This window comes from Podarcis pityusensis (assembly GCF_964106645.2).
Source record: "Podarcis pityusensis genome assembly, chromosome: 17".
NCBI classification, from domain to species: domain Eukaryota; kingdom Metazoa; phylum Chordata; class Lepidosauria; order Squamata; family Lacertidae; genus Podarcis; species Podarcis pityusensis.
The window spans coordinates 41,786,796-41,811,563 of NC_138042.1; the positions used below are offsets into that span (position 1 = coordinate 41,786,796).

Below are 24,768 nucleotides of genomic sequence, written 5' to 3' on the forward strand. Positions count from 1 at the left end.
GTTTATTGCTAAGTTCAGCAACCTAATCTTTTGTCAGTTCTATTTGGCTTACTTCTTCAGACAAGCTTCCGGAAAACAAATCCTAATGCAGGTATAGAAGCTGATCTGCACCTTCCACAGCGAAGAGAACAAATAATTATACTTCTGTCTATCCTTCAGCAATTCCTCTGTGATTAGGCTAGGCTAGGCTTTCTCTTCTTACATTATTTAAGTCCTACAGGTTTTAGCAGCATGCTTGTTTGCTTGCCATATTGCCAACTTACCATTTATTTTGCATTTTCAAAAATAAAGAAGATTTTGTCCTTGGGTTTTTTAAAAGTCAGCGGCTACACCTCTCCCACCCACCTCTGCTCTGCCCCTGGACCATGAAAGCACTTTGCAGTCATAAGCAAAAGGGAATATAGATTACAGAACCATACCTGCAGTTCAACTGGGGTGAATAGCAATGCAAATGGCCACAATGTCCTCATAAGGCCTGGAATTTGTGTGGGTGGGTCAGTCAAGCTACTCCAAAGCAGTGCTACAGATCAGAAGACTTAGAAGCAACCTTTAGGCAAGTTGCATTTCATTTTTCTTTTTTGTAAGATGTTTTGAGGACCCATCTAGATCAGAAATGGTTGTTACCTAATGGGAACAGATGGCTACATACAACAACATCTTGCATGGAGCATAATATGGATGTACCCTATGGAATATACCTACCTCCCCATTCCTGTATTCAAAAGTGCAGCCACCTGGATTGACTTTAACTTTTAAAGAAACAACGACTGGGAGGGAATCGTAGAACTGTAGAGTTAGAAGGGACCCTGCAGATCATCTAGTCCACCCCCCTGCAAGGCAGGAATATGCAGCTGCCCCATACAGGGATCCAGCCTTCAACCTTGGCATTATCAGCACCATGCTCTAACTATACCTCTTACCTCTTTTAATTATTGCCAACCTATGGGATTTGATCAGTTGTGGGTTAAAAAAAAATCCTTAAATTTATGGTTGCCATAAATTGTCAGATAGAAGCAATACATTTGTAATACTGTCTTGCTAACATTAGTTCCAGTGTTGAGGTTTTCCCCCTGTGAATTAAAGAGAGATACATAGCCCTGCCTTGCTGAGTGTGATGTTGCATCTGCTGCAGAACAAGAAACCAGCAGAGTGGATTTTTCTCTTCAGCACTGTGAGCAGATCTCCGAATGATTCAGAGGAGGTAACCGTGGAGCCGAACACCTGCTTGTATTCAGCAAAAATGGACGTTAAATATTTCAGGAGACTGGGAAGCTCAGGGGACCAGAAAGGAATAGATCACATTTCCTAATAATAAAGTGGCTTAACGAGTGGATGATCCGCAGTTTGTCAGAGGCATCTTAAGATCCCTAGTAGATAAGTCAACGAAGTCCTTCCAGGTGTGCTTTTGAGCAGAGGAGTAGCCGCGGTAAGTAGGTTAGATTACGAGGAACAGTTAAAGTTATTTCTGAAAACGTTTTTCTCTGCAATTAGTAATACAACAAAACAATGTAATGAAAAGAATGGCTTAGTCTAATGAGAAGATGGTGCTAGGGAAACAAGTGACTACACCCGAAACGTGAGAAGCACTAGTTAGACATGTGGCGAGGGACCACTGTTAGCGCTCTTATTTATATCGAAGGACCAAAATAATACATTAATGTAGAAGGGGATATAATGGGTCACTAAGTAATAGCAAAAGTACTGGAAAGGGATATATATACGCAGGACGCGGGTGGCGCTGTGGTCTAAACCACAGAGCCTAGGACTGATCAGAAGGTCGGCGGTTCGAATCCCTGCGATGGGGTGAGCTCCCATTGCTCTGTCCCAGCTCCTGCCAACCTAGCAGTTCAAAAGCACGTCAAAGTGCAAGTAGATAAATAGGTACTGCTCCGGCAGGAAAGTAAATGGCGTTTTCGTACGCTGCTCTGGTTCGCCAGAAGCGGCTTAGTCATGCTGGCCACATGACCCGGAAGCTGTACGCCAGCTCCCTCGGCCAGTAAAGTGAGATGAGCACTGCAACCCCAGAGTCATCCGCGACTGGACCTAATGGTCAGGGGACCCTTTACCCTTTACCTTTATATATATATATGCATGACAGATTGCTGTGGGAGAAAAAAACCTACAAAATTACAAGGAGCAGTGTGAGTGTAGGTAATTTTAATGTGCAGTGGTACATCTTTAAAGCTTTAATGTCTAGTGATACATCTTTATAACTTCTATTAATGATCAAGCTGATAGGATATCTCCTCCTTTGGCACACAGTAATTTATAGTTGGGTCTGTTAAGATGAGGCTTGTGTAATTTGAAAAAGGGATGATTAAAGATGGATGGGGATGATTTTTCAGCTCTGTCTGTCATGTCATTGAGGACTGGAGGTAATTCAGCTCTCGAATAACGTGCAATATACACAACACAACTTGCTTTGTTTTATGTAAAAAACTTCTATTAATAGAGCTGTGGGTGAAGGAAGGAGCATATTCCAAGAGGGCAACTGCATTTGCTTTTTAAGTTCCCAAAGCTGAATTATGAACACGAAGTCTTTACTTTTGAAAAAGCAAATATTGTTTAAACTTCAAATGTGGACTTATTGGGAGCTGAGGGGGAGTTGTTTTGGGAATGTTGGTTCTAACAGAGGTGCTATTTCACTGATCTTTTAAGTTCTCAAGACTATGAGATGAGACTTTGTTTAGCTGATGGGATTGTGCCCATAAATGATCATTGCTGATTATGTCAGTCACTGGTGTATAATATAAGCATTGTCACATAGGAGTCCGTGACTAAGTCACTTGTGCATGTGGCAATCTCAGCAGCAAATGAGGTGCTGGATTGAGAATAACAATTACCAAGCCAGCTCCAGTTGGAATTGCCAGCTATAGAAGTGCAATTTGATGGGGAAATTCCTGCCTCCCTTGCAGCAAAGCTGCTCAGGGCTCATTTCCCCTTCCTTCCAAACAAACAAACAAACAAAACCAGTCACAGCTGCAAAGTTAATAGTTTTATCAAGGTACCAAGAGGACCCATTGTGCACCCAACAGCAAACAGATGCTTTCCCTCAGCTGCTGGAACAAAAGAAGTGGACTTTAAAAGGCAACACAATACCACAAAACAATGAGCATAGGACAGGTGGGAGCTGTAATCGATAGTACACTGTGTACAGTGGGAAGTTGCCTGGTGGAATTTGAGAACATCAGTCGATACTGAGGTGTCATCCCCTTCCTAAGGGGACGCGGGTGGCGCTGTGGTCTAAACCTCTGAGCCTCTTGGGCTTGCCGATCGGAAAGTCAGCGGTTCGAATCCCCGCGACAGAGCGAGCTCCCGTTGCTCTGTCCCAGCTCCTGCCAACCTAGCAGCTTGAATGCAACACCAGTGCAAGTAGATAAATAGGTACCGCTCCAGCAGGAAGGTAAACGGCTTTTCTGTGCGCTCTGGCTTATGTCATGGTGTTCCATTTCGCCAGAAGCAGTTTAGTCCTGCTGGCCATATAACCCGAAAAGCTGTCTGTGGACAAACACCAGTCCCCTTGGTCTGAAAAGCGAGATGAGCGCCGCACCCCATAGTGACCTTTGACATGACTTAACTATCCAAAAGAATTGATGCCGAAGAATTGATGCTTTTGAATTCTGGTGCTGGAGAAGTCCCATGGACTGCAAGAAGAACAAACCTATCCATTCTTAAGGAAATCAGCCCTGAGTGCTCACTGGAAGGACAGATCGTGAAGCTGAGGCTCCAAGACTTTGGCCACCTCGTGACAAGAGAAGACTCCCTGGAAAAGTCCCTGATGTTCGGAAAGATGGAGGGCACAAGGAGAAGGGGACGACAGAGGACGAGATGGTGGGACAGTGTTCTGGAAGAGACCAGCATGAGTTTGACCAAACTGGGGGAGGCAGTGGAAGACAGGAGGGCCTGGCGTGCTCTAGTCCAGGGGGTCACAAAGAGGCGGACACCACTAAACGACTAAACAACAACAACAACAACAACCATCCAGGGGTCCTTTCCCTTTTACCTCTCCTAAGCCTGTACATGTCCTGCTTTATGTATTATGCAACCTTACACGTTTACCTGTGTAAACCTTGGAGATGGGATTTTTGGGTAGAAATAAAAGTGGAGAGTTTACTGGCTGCTGCAGTTAGATTCCCATATGTGCTTGGTCATATTTGTCATGAGTCTTTTACCATTTACTCTCTAGTCACTGGTCTACCCTTACATGGTTCTTCAGAATACCAAGGAGCTGACAGGTGGGTCAGGGCTGACAGGTGGGTCAGCCGTGATATAATAATAATAATAATAATAATAATAATAATAATAAATTTACACCCCACCTATCCAGCTGGGTTTCCCCAGCCACTCTGTGCAGCTGTATTGACAGCCCAGGGCATCTGCCCATGACCCAAGGCCTTAGGAGGAAATTCCCCCCCCCATCTCAGAAAACAATCATAATTGATAACAGTGATATACCGCTTAATATGCAACATGCAACAAATACTGTACAAATAAATACATCATTAGAAACAGAGAAGCCATCAATAAAATATTCAGTTAAGCACAAATAAATAATAAAACACAATAATGTGATGCAACCCAGGAGCCCCGCAAATCCCTGCTTCCATACATGGGTCATAGAAGTGTTCAAGGCTAGCATAGCCTTTCTGACTCCTCTCTAGCCTAGTCTGGGTTCTGTCCGAAGAAACCTGCTGGATTCAACGGGGAGAGGCAGATAATGGCACTGGCTGGAGCATCTCGCGGGAGATGGGGAGAAAGAAAGTTCCCTGGAATCTTCTGGTGGAGAGATCTCTTAAGGGACTAGATTGGCAAAGGATTTCTCTAACTCGCAGCAGCGGCAGCAAAACGTCTCTCCAGCCCTCATGCGGCTGAAATGAAGGCGATGGATTGGAGGAGGGGGGTGGTACCCAGGAGGTATTTTGCTTTGTTTTGCGGAGTCTTCAAAACTGGACTCGGGGGCCTTTGATTCCCCAGCGGGGTCCCCTTTTCGGCTGGTGATCTCGGGGTGGCAGCAGCAGCAGCAGCAGCCCAAGTTTGGATCTGGGTGCGCGGGAGGCGCACGCACCTCCATTCTGCTCTGGGAATCTGGAGCTGGTGGGGCGACGAGGAACCCGCTTCCAGCTCGTCTTCTGCAGTGCAGCCGAGGTTGCCACCCCCCCCCGTCCCCTCCCTTGCTTGGAAGAAGCGGCCGTCCTCCTTTCCACCGATTCTTCCTCCTGCGATCCGCTCCCTGGCCGGAGGTTTCCAGCTCTGGTGCGCCCTCGAAGCGCGCGGCGGGGCTGCTTGGGGAAAGCTGCGCACCTGCCGCCCAACCAGGTAAGAAGGACGGACTTTTCTTGCGCTGCCTGGTCGAGGGGGGAGGGCGGAGGAGGAATGACCATCTTTAGCCTGGATAAAAGAGGAGATATGATAGCCATCTTCCAATATTTCAAGGGGCGCACTGCGCACATGGAAATGGCAGCAAGCTTGTTTTCTCCTGCTCCAGAGCGTAGGACTCGAACCCATGGCTGCAGGAGTTTCCGACTCAACATCAGGAAGAACTTTCTGACAGCAAAATCTGTTTGGACTCCCTTGGAGGGTGGTGGGCTCTTCTTCCTTGGTGGTTTTTAAGCAGAGGTTGGGTGGCCATCTGTCCCGGATGCTTGAGTTGAGATTCCTGCATTGCAAGGGGGTTGGACTAGATGACCCCTGGGTCCCTTCCAACTCTATGACTCTGTGACCATGCTCACCTTCGTGCGCACCCTGACCCTTCGCGGCCGGAGGGGCTCCAGGAGGATCTGCAGAACTCCTTGCCGCATGACTTTCATTCACCTTCTCCCTTTGGCCGTGAAACAGCCACCTAATTGGCTCCAGTGACCTCATCAGTAGTGGGGAAGGCTTTTCTCACCTGGATCAATAACTGGCCTGCCTAGTTGAGTAAGGGTTAATGTATGTATGGCATGATGGACCTTTCAGGAAGGGATGGGGGGGGCATACCTGCTCCATTCCCTCTTCCAAATTTAGATGCACCACAACCCTGTGATGTAGGTTAGACTGAGAGAGAGCTACGCATCCAAGATCATCCAGAAGTTTGAACCCAGGTCTCTCCCCTCCAAGTAAGGTACTCTGACCACTACGCCAGGCTGGTTGTCTGGACTTCATTTTGCTCACTTTGTAAGCATCAGTTTCTCTCAAGGTAGATGGCTGGTGCCTTGCTGCCTACCTCACAAGGCTGTTGTGAAGGGGTGGAAACATTATATTCTGTGCTCTCCCCCCGCCCCTTATGTACCATGACAACGGAAGAGGGCACAACTTTCTCCCCTTCTTTCTTTTCCAATAATGGAAGTCCAGGTGTGAGGCATGGCCAGTCTTCAGTGCACGTTACCTGGCCAAAGCTGTCCAATGGAACTGTTCCAAATCTTCTCCATCTCACCCCTCAAATAGTAATTTAAACCTTTGGTGGCTTTTTGATATAAAGCACTTGAGTCTGCTTTGACTTGGACACTCCTTTTGTCCAACCAGAATTTACTCTCAGGGTCAGCTAGTTGCTTGTATCTTGATGAATTTCGGTTATTGTAACAAAATAAAAAAATTCCTTTCAGTAGCACCTTAGAGACCAACTAAGTTTGTTATTGGTATGAGCTTTTGTGTGCATGCACAGTTCTTCAGATACACACGAAAGCTCATACCAATAACAAACTTAGTTGGTCTCTAAGGTGCTACTGGAAGGAATTTTTTTATTTTGTTTCGACTACGGCAGACCAACACGGCTACCTACCTGTAACTTCGGTTATTGTAGACTGAGATCTTGACAGTGTGCTGGGAGGAGCACTGCTGCCTGTTGCCTCTGTGATTGTCCATTGTCCATTTTGGCTTATTACACAAGGCCAGTTAATGCTTGACACACACACACACACACAGAGAGAGAGAGAGAGAGAGAGAGAGAGAGAGAGAGAGAGAGAGAGAGAGCTTTGAAAGAGGCAAACATGAAAGACCACTCCTAAACCATTCTTCCCTGGACCAAGACTTTTTGAAAAGAAGCATAAAGACATGGCGTGTGTTTGTGTGGAACAGAGGCTGTAGCTCAGTGCCAGAGCACATGCTTAGCATACAGAAAGGTCCAGGATCTATCCCTGGTGTCCTCCTCCCTGGGACTGAAGCTGAGGGAGGCTGACCTCAGGCCAATGAAGGAGTGCAGGGCAGCAGTGGCATGTGGTCATTGGACCAGGGGGACTGGGCGAGTTGTCTAAATGTTCCCCTGGTGCCACCTTCCCAAAGCCCAGGAAGCTTCTGCGTGGCTTAGGGAGGGAGATGCAACGCTCCGACGGGTCCAAGAGCCTTCCTGCTACCTTCCCAAAGCCTGGAAAGCTTCTGCCCAGCTTGGAGTGGGAGGTTTGATGCTTATACATCAGGACATCACGTGCACGACGTCCCCGTCCCCCACAGCGCTCACAAGCCGACACCTCTGGCCCTAACTGTCCCCCTATGAAAAATGTCACCGCACACCTCTGCATGGCAGAGATCCCAGAAACACAGAATTGCAGAGTTGGAAGGGACCACGAGGATCATCTAGTCCAACCCCCTGCGATGCAGGAATCTTTTGCCCAATGTGGGGCTCAAATCCATGACCCTGAGATCAAGAGTCTCGTGCTCCGCTGACTGAGCTACCAGGTGGGCAAGTCAGAGACCTCCTCCTTCATGCCTCAGCCAGGCCACTCCGCCAGTTCCTGAGTGAGCCACAATCTATACAACAACCACCTGCCTGGACACATGTAGCTGGGAGAAACGACAAATGCTACCGCCACCCTGATTCACACGATAATTATGGTATATCATCAGAGTTGGTGAGACGTAGCAAAGAGTTCCAAATCAAGGTTCAAGTTGGCTCCCATGAGCAAGTTGACTTTGATTGTTAACTTAATTGCTGCCATGTTTCTGTCACCGTTTTGCTTGTGATCAACCCTCCCTCCCCCTTTTCAGGACACCCGAGAGGGGAGGAATTTGTTGCACATCTTGCTTGCTGCCACTGGATATACCCGATCTTGAGTTTCTTGGGACTGCGACACGGGAAATTGCACTGCCCAGACAATGTGGTTGAATGAAGGCTTACAATGCGCCGTGGAAACGGGATTCAATTACTCTAACCAGTGCGATAACACCCAGAAACAACAGCAGAAGACCCTGCAGGACCTCTGTACTATAACAATTGTGGGTAAATGTATAAGGAAAGAGTTACAACTTTTAATGTTATTTGAAGTAAATATATGCCAGTTTAAAATGTGTGGGGGTTTTGGATTCTTATAATGTTAGGGTGGAAGAGCACTTTAAGCTGGACCCAGAGGCAAGCAACTTTATCCCCAAAGTGGGTGACTTCCAACATATATCAAAACATTATTAAACATTTAAAAACTTCCCTAGACAAGGCTGCCCTCAGATGGCTCGGGGGTTGGATAACTCCATACCCTCCAACATTTCTCCGATGAAAATAGGGATGCCCTCAGGAAAAGCGGGACATTCTGGGATCAAATGAGAAACCAAGATGGTTTCTGTAAATCCAGGATTGCCCCTGGAAAATAGGGACATTTGAGGGTGTGCATTCTGTTTGTGGATATTAATTATTTCTGGTTTTCCTGAGATGGCCAGTATAGCTCTTAAACTATGCGCTTCAAGTTAAGTAGGTCCGCCCCCCATCTGTCTTTGAGACAAAGGGGTCCTTACTATCTCCCATCTGTCTTTCCTCAGACATCCTCTGACAGCAGCTGTAAGAACTCCCCCTTTTCAGCAGCCATCTTGGGCATTGCATGGGTCTTTCTTACCAGTGGAGTCCTCCTCAGTTTCTTCTTTCTCATCTTCACAATTCACTTCAGAAAGAACAGGTAAGGCCAGAAATATATTGTGGTCATGTTTTCAGTAGCTGGGCATACTGCTCTAAGGCTCCATTGTTCCAGAGAAATCTTTTGCTATCATATACAGAATAGAAAGGCATTTTTTTCTCGGAACATTTGAAAATTAGCTCTAAAAAGAGCAGAATATGTCATGTTGTGCAAACTGCATGATTGTCTACATTTACACTGCAGATATTTAACAACAAATATTCCCAAGGTTGCCACAGGTTAATAAAACTGTTTTTAAGTCAGCAAAATAAAACAATGAATATAAAACGGTTTAGAACAAATTCAGAACAAGCAACAGAAAAATGCTTCCATTTGATGGCTGGAGGTCTGGGAGGAATGAAAAGGTGTTTACGTGTCTCCAAAAGGACAACTTCAGATGCAAAATGTGAAAACTTTGCAAAGAGGTTTAGGTGTGTCTTCTGCTGTGCAGGAGCTGAAGTTCAGGAACTTCTTCTTCTTCTTATTCTCTATTGAATTTATATACTGCCCTAAACCCAGAGGTCTCAGGGCGGTTCACAGAAAAGATCAACATAAACTTACTAAGAATCCTCATCCTAGGGACTTCCTACGAAAAAGGGGGACAGTCTGGGATCAAATCAGAAACCGGGCTGGGTCCTGTAAATCCGGGTCTGTCCCTGGAAAATAGGGACACCTGGAGGGCCTGGAAGGGTTTGTGGTGATTTTATGTGTTCCTTTCTGGTGGGGAGAGGCCCCCTATTTTGGAAGCTGCACGTGAGCCCCCAACCCAGCCATGCTACTGAGTGATGTCACTTGGGAATTTCAAGCACAGTGTCACCATTATGCCGTATCAGTGTGGTGACAACACCCAAAGGTACATCTTCTTTTCATCAATGATGCTGTGGAAGAGATGAACCAGTGCCTTGGACCAGTAAAGGGATGGTTGAAGGCCAACCAACTAAAGCTCAATCCTGGGAAGATGGAGATGTTTTGGTTTCAGAGATAGTATTGGGCCTCCTTTGGATGACGTTGCCAACTTTCTTAGGGATCAGGTCTGCGGTCTGAGGTGCTATTAGACCCAGCCCCCTAGCTCTGGAGGCCCCTATTGTCTTCAGTGGCAAAAGCACTGGGGAGCATTGAAAAAGGACTTCTCAGATAAAGCAGAGCAAGAGGGGGAAATTATTGCATTACATGGGTTGTAAGAGTGGGGCAAGCCTAACTTCTCTATCCAAGGGACGCTTGGATAGCTCACTTGGTTAGAACATGGTGCTGATAACTCCAAGGTTGCAGGTTCCATCCCTGTATGAGACAGCTGCATATTCCTGCGTTGCAAGGGGTTGCACTAAATGATCCTCAGGGTCCCTTCTAACTCTACAATTCTATTTGTTGTTGTTGTTTAGTCGTTTAGTCGTGTTTGCCTCTTTGTGACCCCCTGGACCAGAGCACGCCAGGCACTCCTGTCTTCCACTGCCTCCCTCATGCTGGCAGCTTCTAGAACACTGTCCCACCATCTCATTCTCTGTCATCCCCTTCTCCCTGTGCCCTCCATCTTTACAACAACAACAACAACAACAACAACAACATAATAATAATTTGTTATTTGTACCACGCCCATCTGACTGGGTTCCCCCAGCCACTCTGGGCAGCTCCCACAGAAACCAAAAATACACATCAGGGTCTTTTCCAGGGAGTCTTCTCTTCTCATGAGGTGGCCAAAGTATTGGAGCCTCAGCTTCAGGATCTGTCCTTCCAGTGAGCACTCAGGGCTGATTTCCTTCAGAATGGAGAGGTTGGATCTTCTTGCAGTCCATGGGACTCTCAAGAGTCTCCTCCAGCACCAGAATCCAAAAGCATCTATTATTCGGCGATCAGCCTTCTTTATGGTCCAGCTCTCACTTCCATACATCACTACTGGGAAAACCATGGCTTTAACGATACGGACCTTTGTCAGCAAGGTGATGTCTCTGCTTTTGAAGATGCTGCCTAGGTTTGTCATTGCTTTCCTTCCAAGAAGCAGGCGTCTTTTAATTTCGTGGCTGCTGTCACCATCTGCAGTGATCATGGAGCCCAAGAAAGTAAAATCTCTCACTGCCTCCATTTCTTCCCCTTCTATTTGCCAGGAGGTGATGGGCCCAGTGGCCATGATCTTCGTTTTTTTGATGTTGAGCTTCAAAATTCTATGGTTCTTCTTTCATAACCCTTCCCTCCATGTTTTCTTATCTCCCTTGTCTGCTGGAGGATTGTGAAAATGTCCAGTCCTAACCTGAACATAGTGACCCTGCTGGGCAGTGGCTTGACCTACAGTAGCGCTTACCTCTTTGGAGTTGAAATACATAATTCATTGACCAGACCATCCCTGGAGATGCTGGTTCAGGTGGGTGAAAGCCAGAGGTGTGGCTCACGGGGCATTGCTCTTGTGGGGACATTTTTATATTGCAAATTAGGCAGAATTCAAAGGGGTATGTGGACTAATGATGCATGCGCACACAGATCAATCCTGCCCCATAGCTCCCCTTCAGAAAGAACTCTTCCACAATGTCCAAACTGTTCTTTCAACTCCTAAAGTGTAACATTCCAAGGCATGGTCTGAAGGAATGTGATGCAATAACCTTGCAGAAACTAAGCAGGCTTGGTTCTATTGACATCTTCTGCCTGGGAATCCTATGTAGCCTATGTTGAGATAAATATCTGAGAGATGTAATAAATAGTTTTTGAGAGCCAGTCCAATGTAGGGAATAGACTCAGACTGGGGTTATAATCCTCATTCAGCCATGAAACCCACATTTCAACACCTTCCATTACATGAAATCTTGAATAATATCTACTATGCCAAAAATAATAATGACATGCGCAGCTCAGTATCTTAAAACTGAACAGTCTGAATATTCCTAAAATAAGTCCATGAAAACAACTCTCTTTGTATATACTTGTGCTAGTGTGATCCCAATGGAACTCCGACAAAAAGATACCCAGATTTCAATCTCTGTTTTTGAAAAGAGCAGACTGCCTTTCTAAGGCTGGAGCTGACCTGTTTGGCGGAGCGTTAATTGCCATTGTATCGTTCCTTTTTGGTCCAACCAGAAGAAGAGTTACGAAACAGAGACTGAAATCCGGGTATCTTGTTGTTATTTTGGCATTGTGTATATTATTTAAGATTTCGTGGAATAGAAGTTGTTGAAATGTCATACATTATTGTTAACAAATTTTTGTAAATCAGCATACAGAGTTGTTTAGTTTGTGATTTATCTCTTTGTATTCCTTGGGTGTGGGACTGAGCTCAAGAGAAATTCCCCAGCACCAGGCTCCTGAAATTGGCTCCCAAGATGTGAACAGGACCAGGATAACATTGTTAGTGGCACTGAAGAGAATTAGTGGGATCACGCTTCTTCTGTCCTTGTGGCAGAGTGGCTGCCATTATTTTTAAAAGGAGATCTTGATTACAAATATCCCATGTTTATCTTGAAACTTAGCTTTATGGACCTCTGTGTTTTTGTTTCTCTCCCCTCCTCCTTCTCCTCCACAACCCAACACGTACCCCTACAGGTGAGAATCAGCTTGTTGTGTATTGGGGTCTCTCTGGCTTTCGGCCCCATTCTAGGGAAAAGTTGGCGGTTGTATAAAGTGTTCAGTCGGCAAGTTCCAGACAAGAGAGTGGTGAGTTCTTACAATGTACATCCAGCTGTCAGAAACAAATAAGACTGGACCACAGTTATTGGGACTGAAATATACATGTTGGAAGCCGTCACCATGTATGGGGCCGGATTCAGTGGCCCCTGGACAAAGTGCCCTCAGTGAGACCTGCTACCTAGGGATGCCCCCTCCCTCCTGTCAGTGGAACTTTCCTTCAGCAGTGCTGGGCTCAGAACATGGCAGGTGGTTGTAGAGGCTGGCAGTATTTTCAGATTAGTTGGCCGTTCCTTGAATTCCCATACAGCTTTCAGCCTCGTGCCGGGAAGCTGTACTGACCACTCAAAGTAGATAAGTAAAGGTAAAGGACCCTTGGACAGTTACGTCTAGTCAAAGGCAACTATGGTGTTGTGGCGCTCATCTTGCTTTCAGGCCGAGGGAGCCGGTGTTTGTCCACAGACAGCTTTCCGGGTCATGTGGCCAGAAGGACTAAATCGCTTCTGGCACAGCAGAACACTGTGATGAGTGCCAGAGCGCACCGAAATGCCATTTACCTTCCTGCCGCAGCGGTACCTATTTATCTACTTGCGCTGTGGTGTCTTTAGGATATATGATTTATTTGCACATCTAAAGCCTGAGCCTGATGGAGGGGCGCCCAGGATTCTGTCCCTCCCATGGCTGCTGCTGACTTGGGTTCAAACTGGCAGCCCACAATTCTCTGACCGGACCCCACCTTTTTCCAGCTTGCAAACTGCAACTATCTTTTCCTTTTGCTTACATCAGGCAAAACTGCAATCCCAAAAACTCTACCACTGACCTTGATCTTCTACTTAACTCTGAGGTCAGGGAAGGGCTTCACCCATTTTCCTGCTGGTGCAGTTTTAGCTTTGCTGACGACTCCCTTAATGGGCCATCACCCTCCCCTTTGTGCTCTTTTAATGGTCCATCTTGCCAGGCAATTACTTCATCAGGAAGCCAGTCTGGCTTATATTTTAACATGGCTTATATTTTAACATGCTAAATTCAGCATCTGGCACTCAGAAATTAGAAGGGGAGTCCAGGCACGATAAAGAATTTGTTTTCTGTGGTGTTATTTTGTCATCTCACTCTTTTTGGTATTTGATAACAAAGGAAAGATTAGCTGGTCCTGATTTCTGGCTATGTTCTCTAGTATTGTTTATCTCAGTACTGTACAGTGGTACCTCGGGTTACATACCCTTCAGGTTACAGACTCCGCTAACCCAGAAATATTAGTTACAGATAGGTAGCCGTGTTGGTCTGCCATAGTCAAAATAAAAAAATCCTTCCAGTAGCACCTTTAAGACCAACTAAGTTAGTTCTTGGTATGAGCTTTCGTGTGCAAGCACACTTCTTCAGAAATATTACCTCAGGTTAAGAACTTTGCTTCAGGATGAGAACAGAAATCATGTGGCGGCAGCAGGAGGCCCCATTAGCTAAAGTGGTGCTTCAGGTTAGGAACGGTTTCAGGTTAAGAACGGACCTCCGGAACGAATTAAGTACTTAACCCGAGGTACCACTGTATATGGTTTTGGGGATAACTCCTCTGTGTGCACAAAAGATGAACTGTGATATTGACACAGCAGATGACAAAGTGAGCAAGTTGGGTGTCTCTTTTACAGATTATCAAAGATTTCCAGCTGCTGGTGATGGTGTCTGTGTTAGTGTTGGCGGACATTATCCTGCTCTTGATATGGATGTTCGTGGATCCAGTTCAGTGTCTCCAAAGTCTCAATGCAGATCTGAAGGTAAGAGGAGGAGAGAGTGCAGATTGCATGCCTGGACATAAATTGTGAACATGGGTGCATCACTAAGAGAAAGCTGTGCACCCTCCAACTTTAAAAATATGAAAACAAGGAAAACTCTGCCCCCATATTATACAGCACTTGGGTGAGGTCAGGTTGGAGCTTAATGTTATGGGGTTGGGGGAGCTTTGAGTTTGAAGATAGAGCCAATGCAATCATTGCTGTAAATGTGCTATAAATGAGAATTTAAGGCAGACCTTGAGCAGATAATTCCCTAGGCAAACCTCAGATTATTGAGTTAGTCAAACATGTAACAAAACACACATGTAACCCATTGCTGTGGAATTTAGCTTGTATAATTAGGTATTTTAGGACACACTTATCTTTTGTTGTTGTTACAGAACAGTGACTACCAGAGAGAAGGGACTACTAGCCAAGCTGCTTAGTAAATCCATGCCAGAGAATTATTACACGCAAACTTCAACAGGCTTTTGTACAGCACTGTTCCCATTTTACAGCTCGGGAATATAGAGGCTGAAAGATTAAAAATGCAGGCTAATTAGTAGATTCATCACACAGAAGGAGCCTAATGAGGACCATTCCCTTTTACAAATGGGAAACAAGGAGGCTAAAGAAAGCAGTGATTGAAGTGGGTGTGATTGTGGTTGCTTTCAAACTTGTTGTTCAATAAGCACTCAGCTTGGGGAGAGTTTAGATAATGTGCAGCAAAGCAGGGGTTATCTGGCTTGACAGTGCATTTTCCCGTCACTTTTCTTATCGCAAAATGCATTATCTTTCGGGGAAGCAGGTTTGTTGTGTAAAAGCTCCAAATATGCTTTAATAGTGCAGCCTGAATTTGCCAGGATATGATTGAATCCCACCTGAAAATAGTGACAATGTAGATGTTGCCAATGATTGCAGAAAGCAAGCAAACAATTCCCGCATATCCATGTGAATCCATTATTTATTCCAAGTCTGATTTCAGTACTGAAGTGCAATCGGAAGCAGACATTTCAATTCTGTGGCATCCTGGGCGTTTTGCAGATGGGAAGAAGCCTTCTGTTTTGTGTTTCAATTCTCTGCTAGGTGACAGAGAGAGGTTTGACTTGCACAGTGAGCCAAGGGTACTTCTGCACATCAGTTTACTCTGATCTTTGGCTTCTTCTCTTTCTGGGATTTAAGGTATGAAATTGGTCCCAGTTTCTCACTGATCATGGCTATTTATTTTTAGAAAATCAACCAGGCAAGGGCAAAGTGTGTGACAAATGCCATATCTCATTTGGAGATATCCCCTCATACCTCCACATTTCGCAGACGAACTTTTATAACACTTGTAACTCATTGTCATACCCAGGGCCTCTTCCTGAACATTGGCCCCTCTGCTGGTACACATTGTAAAAGCCCTTCTCTAAGTTGTATTATGGATGCAGGTGGCGCTGTGGTCTAAACCACTGAGCCCCTTGGGCTTGCTGATTGGAAGGTCGGCAGTTCGAATCCCCGCGATGGGGTGAGTTCCCATTGCTCTGTCCCAGCTCCTGCCAACCTAGCAGTTCAAAAGCACACCAGTGCGAGTAGATAAATAGGTACTGCTGTGGCAGGAAGGTAAATGAATTTTCTGTGCGCTCTGACTTCCGTCATGGTGTTCCGTTGCGCCAGAAGCGGTCTAATCATGCTGACTGCATGACCTGGAAAGCTGTCTGTGGACAAACGCTAGCTCCCTCGGCCTAAAAGCGAGAGGAGCGCCGCAACCCCATAGTCGCCTTTGACTGGACTATACTGTCCAGGGGTCCTTTACCTTTTTTAAAACCTATTATTTTATAGCAGGGCTGGTGAACCCTACTGCCTTTCCAGAGGTCTTCCAACTCCCACTGTTTCCAGCCACCATGGCCAATGGTCAAGACAAATGGAAATTGTAGTCTTGCAACATCTAGAGAACCTCAGGTTTCCCATACCTGCCTTGCTTCTCTTATTGTAGAGGCGCTTCCTTGCCTCTTCTGTATTTAATGCTTGCTAATTATCTGGTAAGACTGTATGGTTGGAGGGTTCTTGGTGGGTGGCCTAATTCTGACTCTCTCCTTTCCCAAGACATTGTTGCTTTCAACTTTCCCTTGAAATCTGCAAGGGAGGGACAGATTTTTGAAGGCAATTGCTAGATCATATTGGCCGAACAAATTTTAGTTTAAATCAACAGTAAAGGTGCTGACCTTGCAACAAATATGTGTTTGAATCTGATTAGGTTTCTGCAACATGTTATACATGGGGCTGCCTCTGAAGATGGTTTGGAAACTTCAGCCGGTGCAGAATTTGGCCGCTAGTTTGCTCACCGGGGCAAGATGGTTTGAGCATCTTACACTGATCCTGGCTCAACTGCACTGGCTGCCAATTAGTTTCTGGGCCCGATTCAAAGTGCTTGTTTTGACCTATAAAGCCTTAAACAATACCTCCCCCCCCCACTCCACACAAGTAGTTTAAAAGGCTGTAGATTGTTTAATTAGCCAAAGGAGGAATGTTTTTGCCTGGTGTCTTAAATATAAGTAAAGCAGGAAAGTCTTCCACAAGCACGGAGCCATTGGAGAAAATGTTCTTGAGTTGCCGCCCTCCATAAGAACAGCCTCACATGATGATCCCAGGGTCCAGACTGGTTCGTATGGGGAGAGGCGATCCTTCAGGTATTGCTGGTCTGAGCCCTTGAAGGCTTTATAGATCAAAACCAGCACCTTGAATTGGGCCCAGAAACATTATTTTTGTGTTTTTATATTGTAGACCACCCTGTGATCCTCAGAGGAAGGGTGGTATATTAATTTAATAAATACTGTAATGAAAATAATAATAAGGGGGTGGTTAATTGGAAGACGACGCCTTACTAAAATACCCACATTCTGCAAAATGCTAGAAGTCTTTCTCCTGAATTAACGCTTCTATAACCATGTGGTGTTGTTTTGTTTCACCGCAGGGCATCCTCTTGATCTATGGGGCCTACCTTGCTGGCCTGACGGATGATCTCAGCTGTTCACCTGTCAACCAGTCCCTGACCCTCATCATTGGAATAGCCATTATTTTCCTCTCAACGGGTGCTATGCTCCTGGTGAATCGTTTTTTCCACTTGTGGCACAACCTGGTCTTTGGATTTACCTCAGGAGGAATCTTTGTCTGCACATCTACAATCAATTGTTTAATCTTTATTCCACAGGTAAGAAACTGGAGAGGAGGAAGAAGTCACCCAAATCATTGCTAACTGCCCTCTGCCTCCCAGAAAAGCTTAATACGTTTCCCCAAAAATGAAATTTGTAAAGGATAGCTGAGGTGCCGGCAGTGAGCTGGGAATGCGTTACTGAGATAATGTAGCCTCAAATATGTATAAGATGGCACTTACCTGTTTGTTAATCAACCAGTGGATAGAAACAGCCTGTATTGTCATAGAATCATATTTTTTTTTTTAAAAAAAAGAAATTTATTGGGTTTTACAATAGAAATAAACATAATAAACAATGTAACATATATCTTAACATAATTTCACATTTTCTTTGGACTTCCTCACATCTCCCGCTCCCACTTTCATCGTTATAACATTTTGTCAGCAATTTATTATCTTATTTGCATTCTTATATCCCTTCTATGTTTCATAATCTTCTAGTTCTCAAAAAGAGTTATATTTTCTTAATCTCACTTATTTTCTTAAAAAGATCTAAATTTAGTGGTGCTCAGTTATTCTGATCTAGCGTCCTGTTTAGCATTCACTCAAGTTGCAATGTTTTTGTAAATAATTCTTAAATTTCTTCCAATCCTCCTCAATCCTCTCTTCTCCCAGGTCTTGATGTATTGTCATAGAATCATAGAATCATAGAGTTGGAAGAGACCACAAGGGCCATCGAGTCCAACCCCCTGCCAAGCAATACAATTGTATTGTATTGTATTGTATTGTATTGTATTGTATTGTATTGTATGTAGCCAACTTTAGGGAATCTTCTGGATTGATAGGCAGGGTAGAAGTTAAATATATACAGTGGTACCTCGGTTTTTGAACATCTCTGTTGACAAACATTTCGGTTTTTAAACGTCATAAACCCGGAAGTAAATGCTTTGGTTTTTGAACACGCCTCAGAAGTCGAACATGCCATGCAGCTTCCGCTGAGTGCATGATCCTGAGGCTTAGCTGCCAGCAGTTGAGTTTTTGGTTTTTGAACGTTTCAGAACTCGAACGGTCTTCCAGAATGGATTACGTTCGGAAACCAAGGTACCACTGTCCTGGAAGTCCATTCCAAAACCAAAGCGTTCCAAAATCAAGGCGTGCTTTCCCATAGATTAATCTGTTCCAGGCTTTTAAAAACAACCCCTAAAACAGCAATTTAACATGAATTTTACTATCTAACGAGACCATTGTGAGGAGATTTCACCCCTCCCATACCCAAGAATCTCCTGATCATCTCCTGATGGTCTCTGCTGACTCTCCAGAGAGGAGGAGGCGTGTCCTGCCTATCTACTTATTCTGCCCAGCAACATCTCTGTGTGTGTGTGTGTGAGAGAGAGTCAGTCAGTCAGTGTATCGGAGAGAGTGAGAGTGTTAGAGATCCTAGAGATAAGATTGCTGCTAAGAGCAGCTGCAGACTCTCAGTGTAGCATTGATTTATGCTTAGAATATTCAGCTCTGTATATAGCTTTGTATCATAGTTGTAGTTATAGAATAAAAGGAAGATATTTACAGAGCTGCTCTCCGAGTGGTTTATACTCTGCAAGACTCTGCAAAACTCTGCTCCGCAACGACTGTATTATTGAGACAGTGAATCCGGTGCTCTCAGCTCTAAGCTGTGAGTCCACAGCACTGTGACCTGTTCCTGTGAGAAAGGAGGTCTCTGGCGGTGCTACCCAGCTCGCCTAGCCCAGTCGGGGTTGAGGTGCATGAGTCCATTTGGTGCACTGGCTCTCTAGGGCGATGCTGACACATTGATCCATAAAATGAAAGCAATAAACAATGTACTGCAATCATACAATCAATCAATTAATAGCTGAACTGGGTTTCACACAGTCACAAACCCCCCCCCCCCCAAAAGCTGCAAAAAAGCAAAATAAATAGCAAGAGAAGGTAGACCTCAGCATAACCCTCAGAATGGAAGGGTGGCGCTAAAAACGGAGCACGTTCAGCTTCTGAAAAAAGTTCGCAAACCAGAACACTTATTTCCGAGTTTGCAGCGTTTGGGTTCCAGGTTGTTCAACTTCTAAGCCATTTGAGAACCAAGGTACCACTGTATAGGATAAGAAACTTATCTGCATGAGCAATGCCTTTTCATATTAGGAAAAAAACGAGAAAAAGGTTCAAATATAGCATTAGCTTCAGGTATGTGTTGTGTTTACAGACAGAGGCCTAAGCCTATAATGCAGCTTCAGGGATAAATGTTTTTGTTTTCTTAATGTTCACTTGTTTTTTCCTCTTTCCATCTTCGTCATCTTTCAGTTTTCCTCTAATACAACTAATTTATAGGTCTACAATATACTTTAATGTTCAGCAGGTCAGAAAATGGAAGGCTTTTGAGAAACAGAAAGATGACGTCAACAATATGGCCAAGTATTTTACCAGCTCAAGCAAGAACTTCCACTCTACCATGTACAGTGATGAAGAGATCTACCAGCTGCTGGGGGAAAAGAATTCCATGATGAAGCAGCTTGTAGAGGTGAGAAACTTCCACTCAGTTGTGGCGGCAAACAGTTGCTAGCAGATAACAACACCTTGTCTAGGGGATTTTTACTGGCTGCCAGTATGCTACCAAGCCAAGTTCAAGGTTTTTGGGTACTAAAATATCACTCACTCAATCAAGCTCCTTTATTGGCATAAGAAAAGTGCATCATATACATGGATCAGAACACAACACAGTTAATGAAACATAGTAGGAGAGAAAGGTAAAGGGTAAAGGGACCCCTGACCATTAGGTCCAGTCGTGACCAACTCTGGGGTTGCGGCGCTCATCTCGCTTTACTGGCCGAGGGAGCCGGCGTACAGCTTCCGGGTCATGTGGAAAGCATGACTAAGCCGCTTCTGGAGAACCAGGGGAGCGCACGGAAACGCCGTTTACCTTCCCGCCGGAGCAGTACCTATTTATCTACTTGCACTTTGACGTGCTTTTGAACTGCTAGGTGGGCAGGAGCAGGGACCGAGCAACGGGAGCTCACCCCGTTGGGGGGATTCGAACCGCCAACCTTCTGATCAGCAAGTCCTAGGCTCTGTGGTTTAACCCACAGCGCCACCCACGTCCCATAGTAGGAGATACTTTAGGATAAAACTGTCTAGACATTGTGAGGTACGAAAATGGTTCTTAGGACCGATGGTGACGTAATGTCACAAGAACAAACAACTTGCCCTCTTTGTGAGCTTTCCAGGGGTGTTCAGTTCACTGAATGTTGGATTTGACAGGCAGGTAGGTAGTTTGATTCAGTGGAGCAGTTTCTATGAGAGAATATCCTTTTGTTTAAATGAAGAGATGCTCACAACATTCTGTCAGAAAACTAGCCTATCTTTGAGAAGAAACCATAAATGAGTATTGCAGATGCTGTGTGTGTCTGAACGCACATGCATGTCCAGCACTTTTGTGCATTCCTACACACACGACCAAGAGGTTTCGAATGTGCAACCGTTCTGAATATGTGGTTACCCTTAACTTTATTTTTTTTTTTTAAGTAATTTTTATTAACTGGCCAATCCCATCAAATTAAATCACATCACATAAATTCCAAATTACAAAGCCAAATTTTTAAATTTTGTTGGGGGAACCCATACTTCAAGATCCAAAGTTAAGATACCCTAATCCAAAGTTAAGATACCCTTAACTTTATGCCCCAAGAAGTTTGTTCACTCAATGATGTAAGGTGGGTGGCAAAATGCAAAGCTTATTTATTTAATTACGTATTTATAATCCACACTTCTATAAAAATATATATAAAGATGGTATACAACTCATCAGAATAAAATCAGCAAAAAGCAACAACATAAACCATCAGTAAGTACTGATTGGTTAAAATGAAGAAAGGGAGGGATGATTCCTATAGCAGCTCTGCTGGTAGGGAGTTTCACAGGGCAGGACCTGCCACAGTAAAGGCTTGGTCGTTTGTGAACCTCAGACTGTGGGGAACCACCCAGAGTGTCCCATCAGAGGACCTCGGTTATCCAGGGGGAGCATAAGGAATCAGAGAGTCCTTAAGGTTCTTTGGCCACACGTTCTCCTCCATGGTTGCACCCCATCTATAGAACCATTGTTGTTTATTTGTTGTTAGGTTGTGAGTGGGAGAGTCATTGTTTTGTTTTCCTTCTTATTTTTTAAAAATTATGTATTGTGTTTTTATCTTGTATTCTTATGCCATGAACTGGATTTAATAAATACATAAATAATTTTTTTATTGCCAGACAACAATTTCCAGGCTTTTAGGATCTAATGAGATTTCAGTATTCAGTTGGTTTTATGTAGCTTATTTTTTATGTCTATGTGCTTGTAACTTGTACAGTCGTACCTTGGATCCCGAACGCCTTGGTACTCGTCTGTTTTGGCTCCCGAATGCCGCAAACCCGGAAGTGAGTGTTCTGGTTTGCAAACGTTCTTTGGAAGCCAAACGTCCAACGCAGCTTCCGCAGCTTTCAATTGAGTGCAGGAAATCCTGCAGCCAATTGGAATCCATGCCTTGGTTGTCAAATGTTTTTGGAAGTCGAACAGACTTCCGGAACGGATTCCTTTCGACAACCAAGGTACGACTGTACTTGTAAAGGGCATAGATAATTTACTTTGGAAGTATATGTTAAATAACTGCATATCTATTCATTCTTTCTGAATTATTCTACCTCAATTCTTTTGTATGGGTAATTAGGCCTAACTTCTGTTTTTTACCTGCACACTCTTGCTTTTCTGAGAAATTTTCCCTTGGTTTATTCAATATAGAAAGATACAGCAATTGCAACTCTTCAAGAGCAAGTGAATAATGCTAAGAAGAAGCTGATGAGACTTGTGACTGCAGAGGAAAAATACAATGCGATTGATTCTCCATTTCCTTCTTCTTCCTACTCTGCAGCCAATTGTTCTTATGCAGCAGTTGAAAACCCAATGAGTTCTCCTTTTTCACCTGGTCAGGGGCTAAACTCAAGGCAGCACCTTAGGCTCTCACATTCACAGTGCAAACCAGGATTGCTTAGTAAAAAAGATTCCACTGATGATCTGGAACGCACAAATCAACACCAGCAGAAAATACTGCCAGAAATTGCTGTTGGGTACAGACCTCTGAATGGATGCAAGAATGTCGCTGGTCATTCAAGTGACCAGGATCAATGGTTCACCCAATATACCACCACACTTAGTATGGGCCCCCCGCAGGACCCACTCAGGCAGAGTTTTTCCACACCGAGGGAGGAAGCAAAGCCGCCATGTATGCCTCAGAGGCAGCTTCCGGGGACCAGCTATGTGAGCAGTGAAAAGCTTCAGGAAATATTGCAAGAGCTAAGTATGAACCACGTTGCTATTGCCCAGATATCTCCCAGGGGACCTGAGCCAAGCGTCGATTGCAACATGTGCACATTATGGGAGCCAGAGGAGATCCAGGCAGGAGAGTCTATGAAGCTTAGTCCTTGTAAGTCAAGACAGGGAAGGAAAACCCCCAGCTCCACGGCTCCTGATACTTGGCATATTGTGGACAAGGCAACCAGCAGAAGGCAAAGACATTTCAGTGGATTAGCAGAATTTCATCAGGCTGCAGCAGGAGACACGGAGGACAGATGTTCCCTGCATCAGCCACCCTCTTTGTCATCACCAGTGGTTAAGAAAATGCTTAACTACAAGGCTGAAAACTGGTCCAAGCATTCAAGCAACGATGGGTGTGGGTGGCTGTTAGACGAGTGCCAAGGGAAGAATGGCGTGTCCACTCTTTATCTTAGCAGATCCAGGAATCTCTGTCATCATCAGAATTTCCTGACACACACAGTGCTCGGCGCTGTCCCTTCTCAGCACTTTTATCCTGATTCTGATTCTGGCAGCAGTTCCTCTGGGAGGCTGACCCATTGCGACCCCAGGCAGCGCTGTGAAGTTTGCCACGACTGCCTGTCTTCCTCTAGTGATAGCTGCATCACTGATACAGATCCCGAGTTTGGTGTGGCCCTGGACTACTGCGCAAAGCTTTATGGCAAGTGTCAACCAGTTGTGAACTTCATTGAGGATTTGGAGCCCACCTATGTGTAGGGGTTGTCAGGTCAAGCGCGCCCCCCCAGACCCTGATATTTCAGGGTGGAAACCTGAGACCCAGGGGTGGCCCCTGGTGGTATCCTGGTGTGCAGGCCTTCCTCTGCTACCTTGTGGTGGTCAGGCAAACCTTGAGACCAGGTCAGCCGTGGAGGTCTGGCAGGGAGGGCAGTGGCTTGCCCGTGGGGGGGGGGGAGGGTGTGGTCCCAGGTGCCTTTTTTTGAAGGGATTTAAGAAGCTGCCTCCCAACAAGCTCCCTCATCGAGGACAGAGACTTCTGCAGCCAAGCTGGTGCCAAATGTCTTGCTCTGTTTTCCTTTGGACCACATCAGCGAGACCAAGGTGTGTGCGCGGTCTTGTCATCTGGGCAGCCCAGAACCTCCAGACACACTGCCCAGACTTGCACCCCAGAGAGAAGTGGAGTTGTCCTTTTTTTAAAAAAAGGACTTTAAAAATGGTTGTCTGTGTTGCCATCTAGTGGCAATAAATCAAGAGAAACAGCTTTGTATGAAAATGGAAGGCAATTGTGGGCATCATTGTGGGCTTACTGAACTTGAATCCATGCCTATCCAAATACAGTGGTACCTCGGGTTACATACGCTTCAGGTTACATACGCTTCAGGTTACAGACTCCGCTAACCCAGAAATATTACCTCGGGTTAAGAACTTTGCTTCAGGATGAGTACAGAAATTGTGCTCCGGCGGCGCAGCAGCAGCAGGAGGCTCCATTAGCTAAAGTGGTGCTTCAGGTTAAGAACAGTTTCAGGTTAAGAACGGACCTCCGGAACGAATTAAGTACTTAACCCGAGGTACCACTGTACAGTTTTCTGTGTGGCATTTTATTAAGCATGTTACATAAGAAAACTTGCTGGATAGGTACATCCTACGGCCCTGCTATGTCATTGGCTAATGTGGAGGAACTAACACTGACATAATGTAGCTGTGATCCTAACTGCAGTGTTTATTGGATAGCATCATTTGTAAAGCAAGCTCTGACAGCAACATGGGGCTACCAACTTTTCATTTTTGTCGATCCCCTGTGCCTTTCACAGCTGAAGCAACGCAACTTTCCCAATCAGCCACATGCCAATGGTGGGCAGTACAGGGGTGCCAACCTTGAATAAAATATTCGGGGAGGCCGGGTACATCACACACACACATCACATGGTGCAAAGCACAGACACACCATTTGAATGGCAATGTCCATCAACTTGGGGGGGCAGCCCCCTTAAATATTTTATTGGGGGTGCCAAAGGGCCTCAGCCCCTAGAAGTTGGCTGCTATGTGGCGGCAGCTGTTATGTTTGTCTGCAAAGCACTCTGGAAGTCCCAGGAGCCCCGTAAG

General features: G+C 45.2%; 1 protein-coding gene and 1 long non-coding RNA gene across 5 annotated transcripts; one reads left to right on the top strand and one right to left on the bottom strand.

The window, feature by feature from the left end:
* Window positions 1–2,982: 2,982 nt before the first annotated feature.
* LOC308466492 lies at window positions 2,983–4,243 on the bottom strand. Its single transcript, XR_013980850.1, has 2 exons — window positions 3,973–4,243; window positions 2,983–3,572 (listed from the first exon to the last, which is right to left on the bottom strand). It is a non-coding gene; the product is annotated as an uncharacterized lncRNA (long non-coding RNA).
* A 2,437-nt stretch (window positions 4,244–6,680) lies between these two features.
* On the top strand, window positions 6,681–23,998 carry GPR156 (G protein-coupled receptor 156). 4 transcript variants are annotated; one of them, XM_080987111.1, is made up of 9 exons: window positions 6,681–8,187; window positions 8,722–8,855; window positions 11,070–11,205; window positions 12,375–12,485; window positions 14,099–14,224; window positions 15,308–15,403; window positions 17,175–17,411; window positions 19,723–19,887; window positions 22,138–23,998. In XM_080987111.1, exons 1-9 carry the CDS (start codon window positions 8,068–8,070, stop codon window positions 23,422–23,424), a joined length of 2,412 nt encoding a protein of 803 aa, XP_080843237.1. In that variant the 5' UTR covers window positions 6,681–8,067; the 3' UTR covers window positions 23,425–23,998. The 4 variants fall into 4 exon arrangements, with proteins under 4 accessions (XP_080843237.1, XP_080843238.1, XP_080843239.1 ...); XM_080987112.1 differs by having other exon boundaries at window positions 19,726–19,887; XM_080987113.1 differs by lacking the exons at window positions 11,070–11,205; window positions 12,375–12,485.
* The last annotated feature ends 770 nt before the right edge of the window (window positions 23,999–24,768 follow it).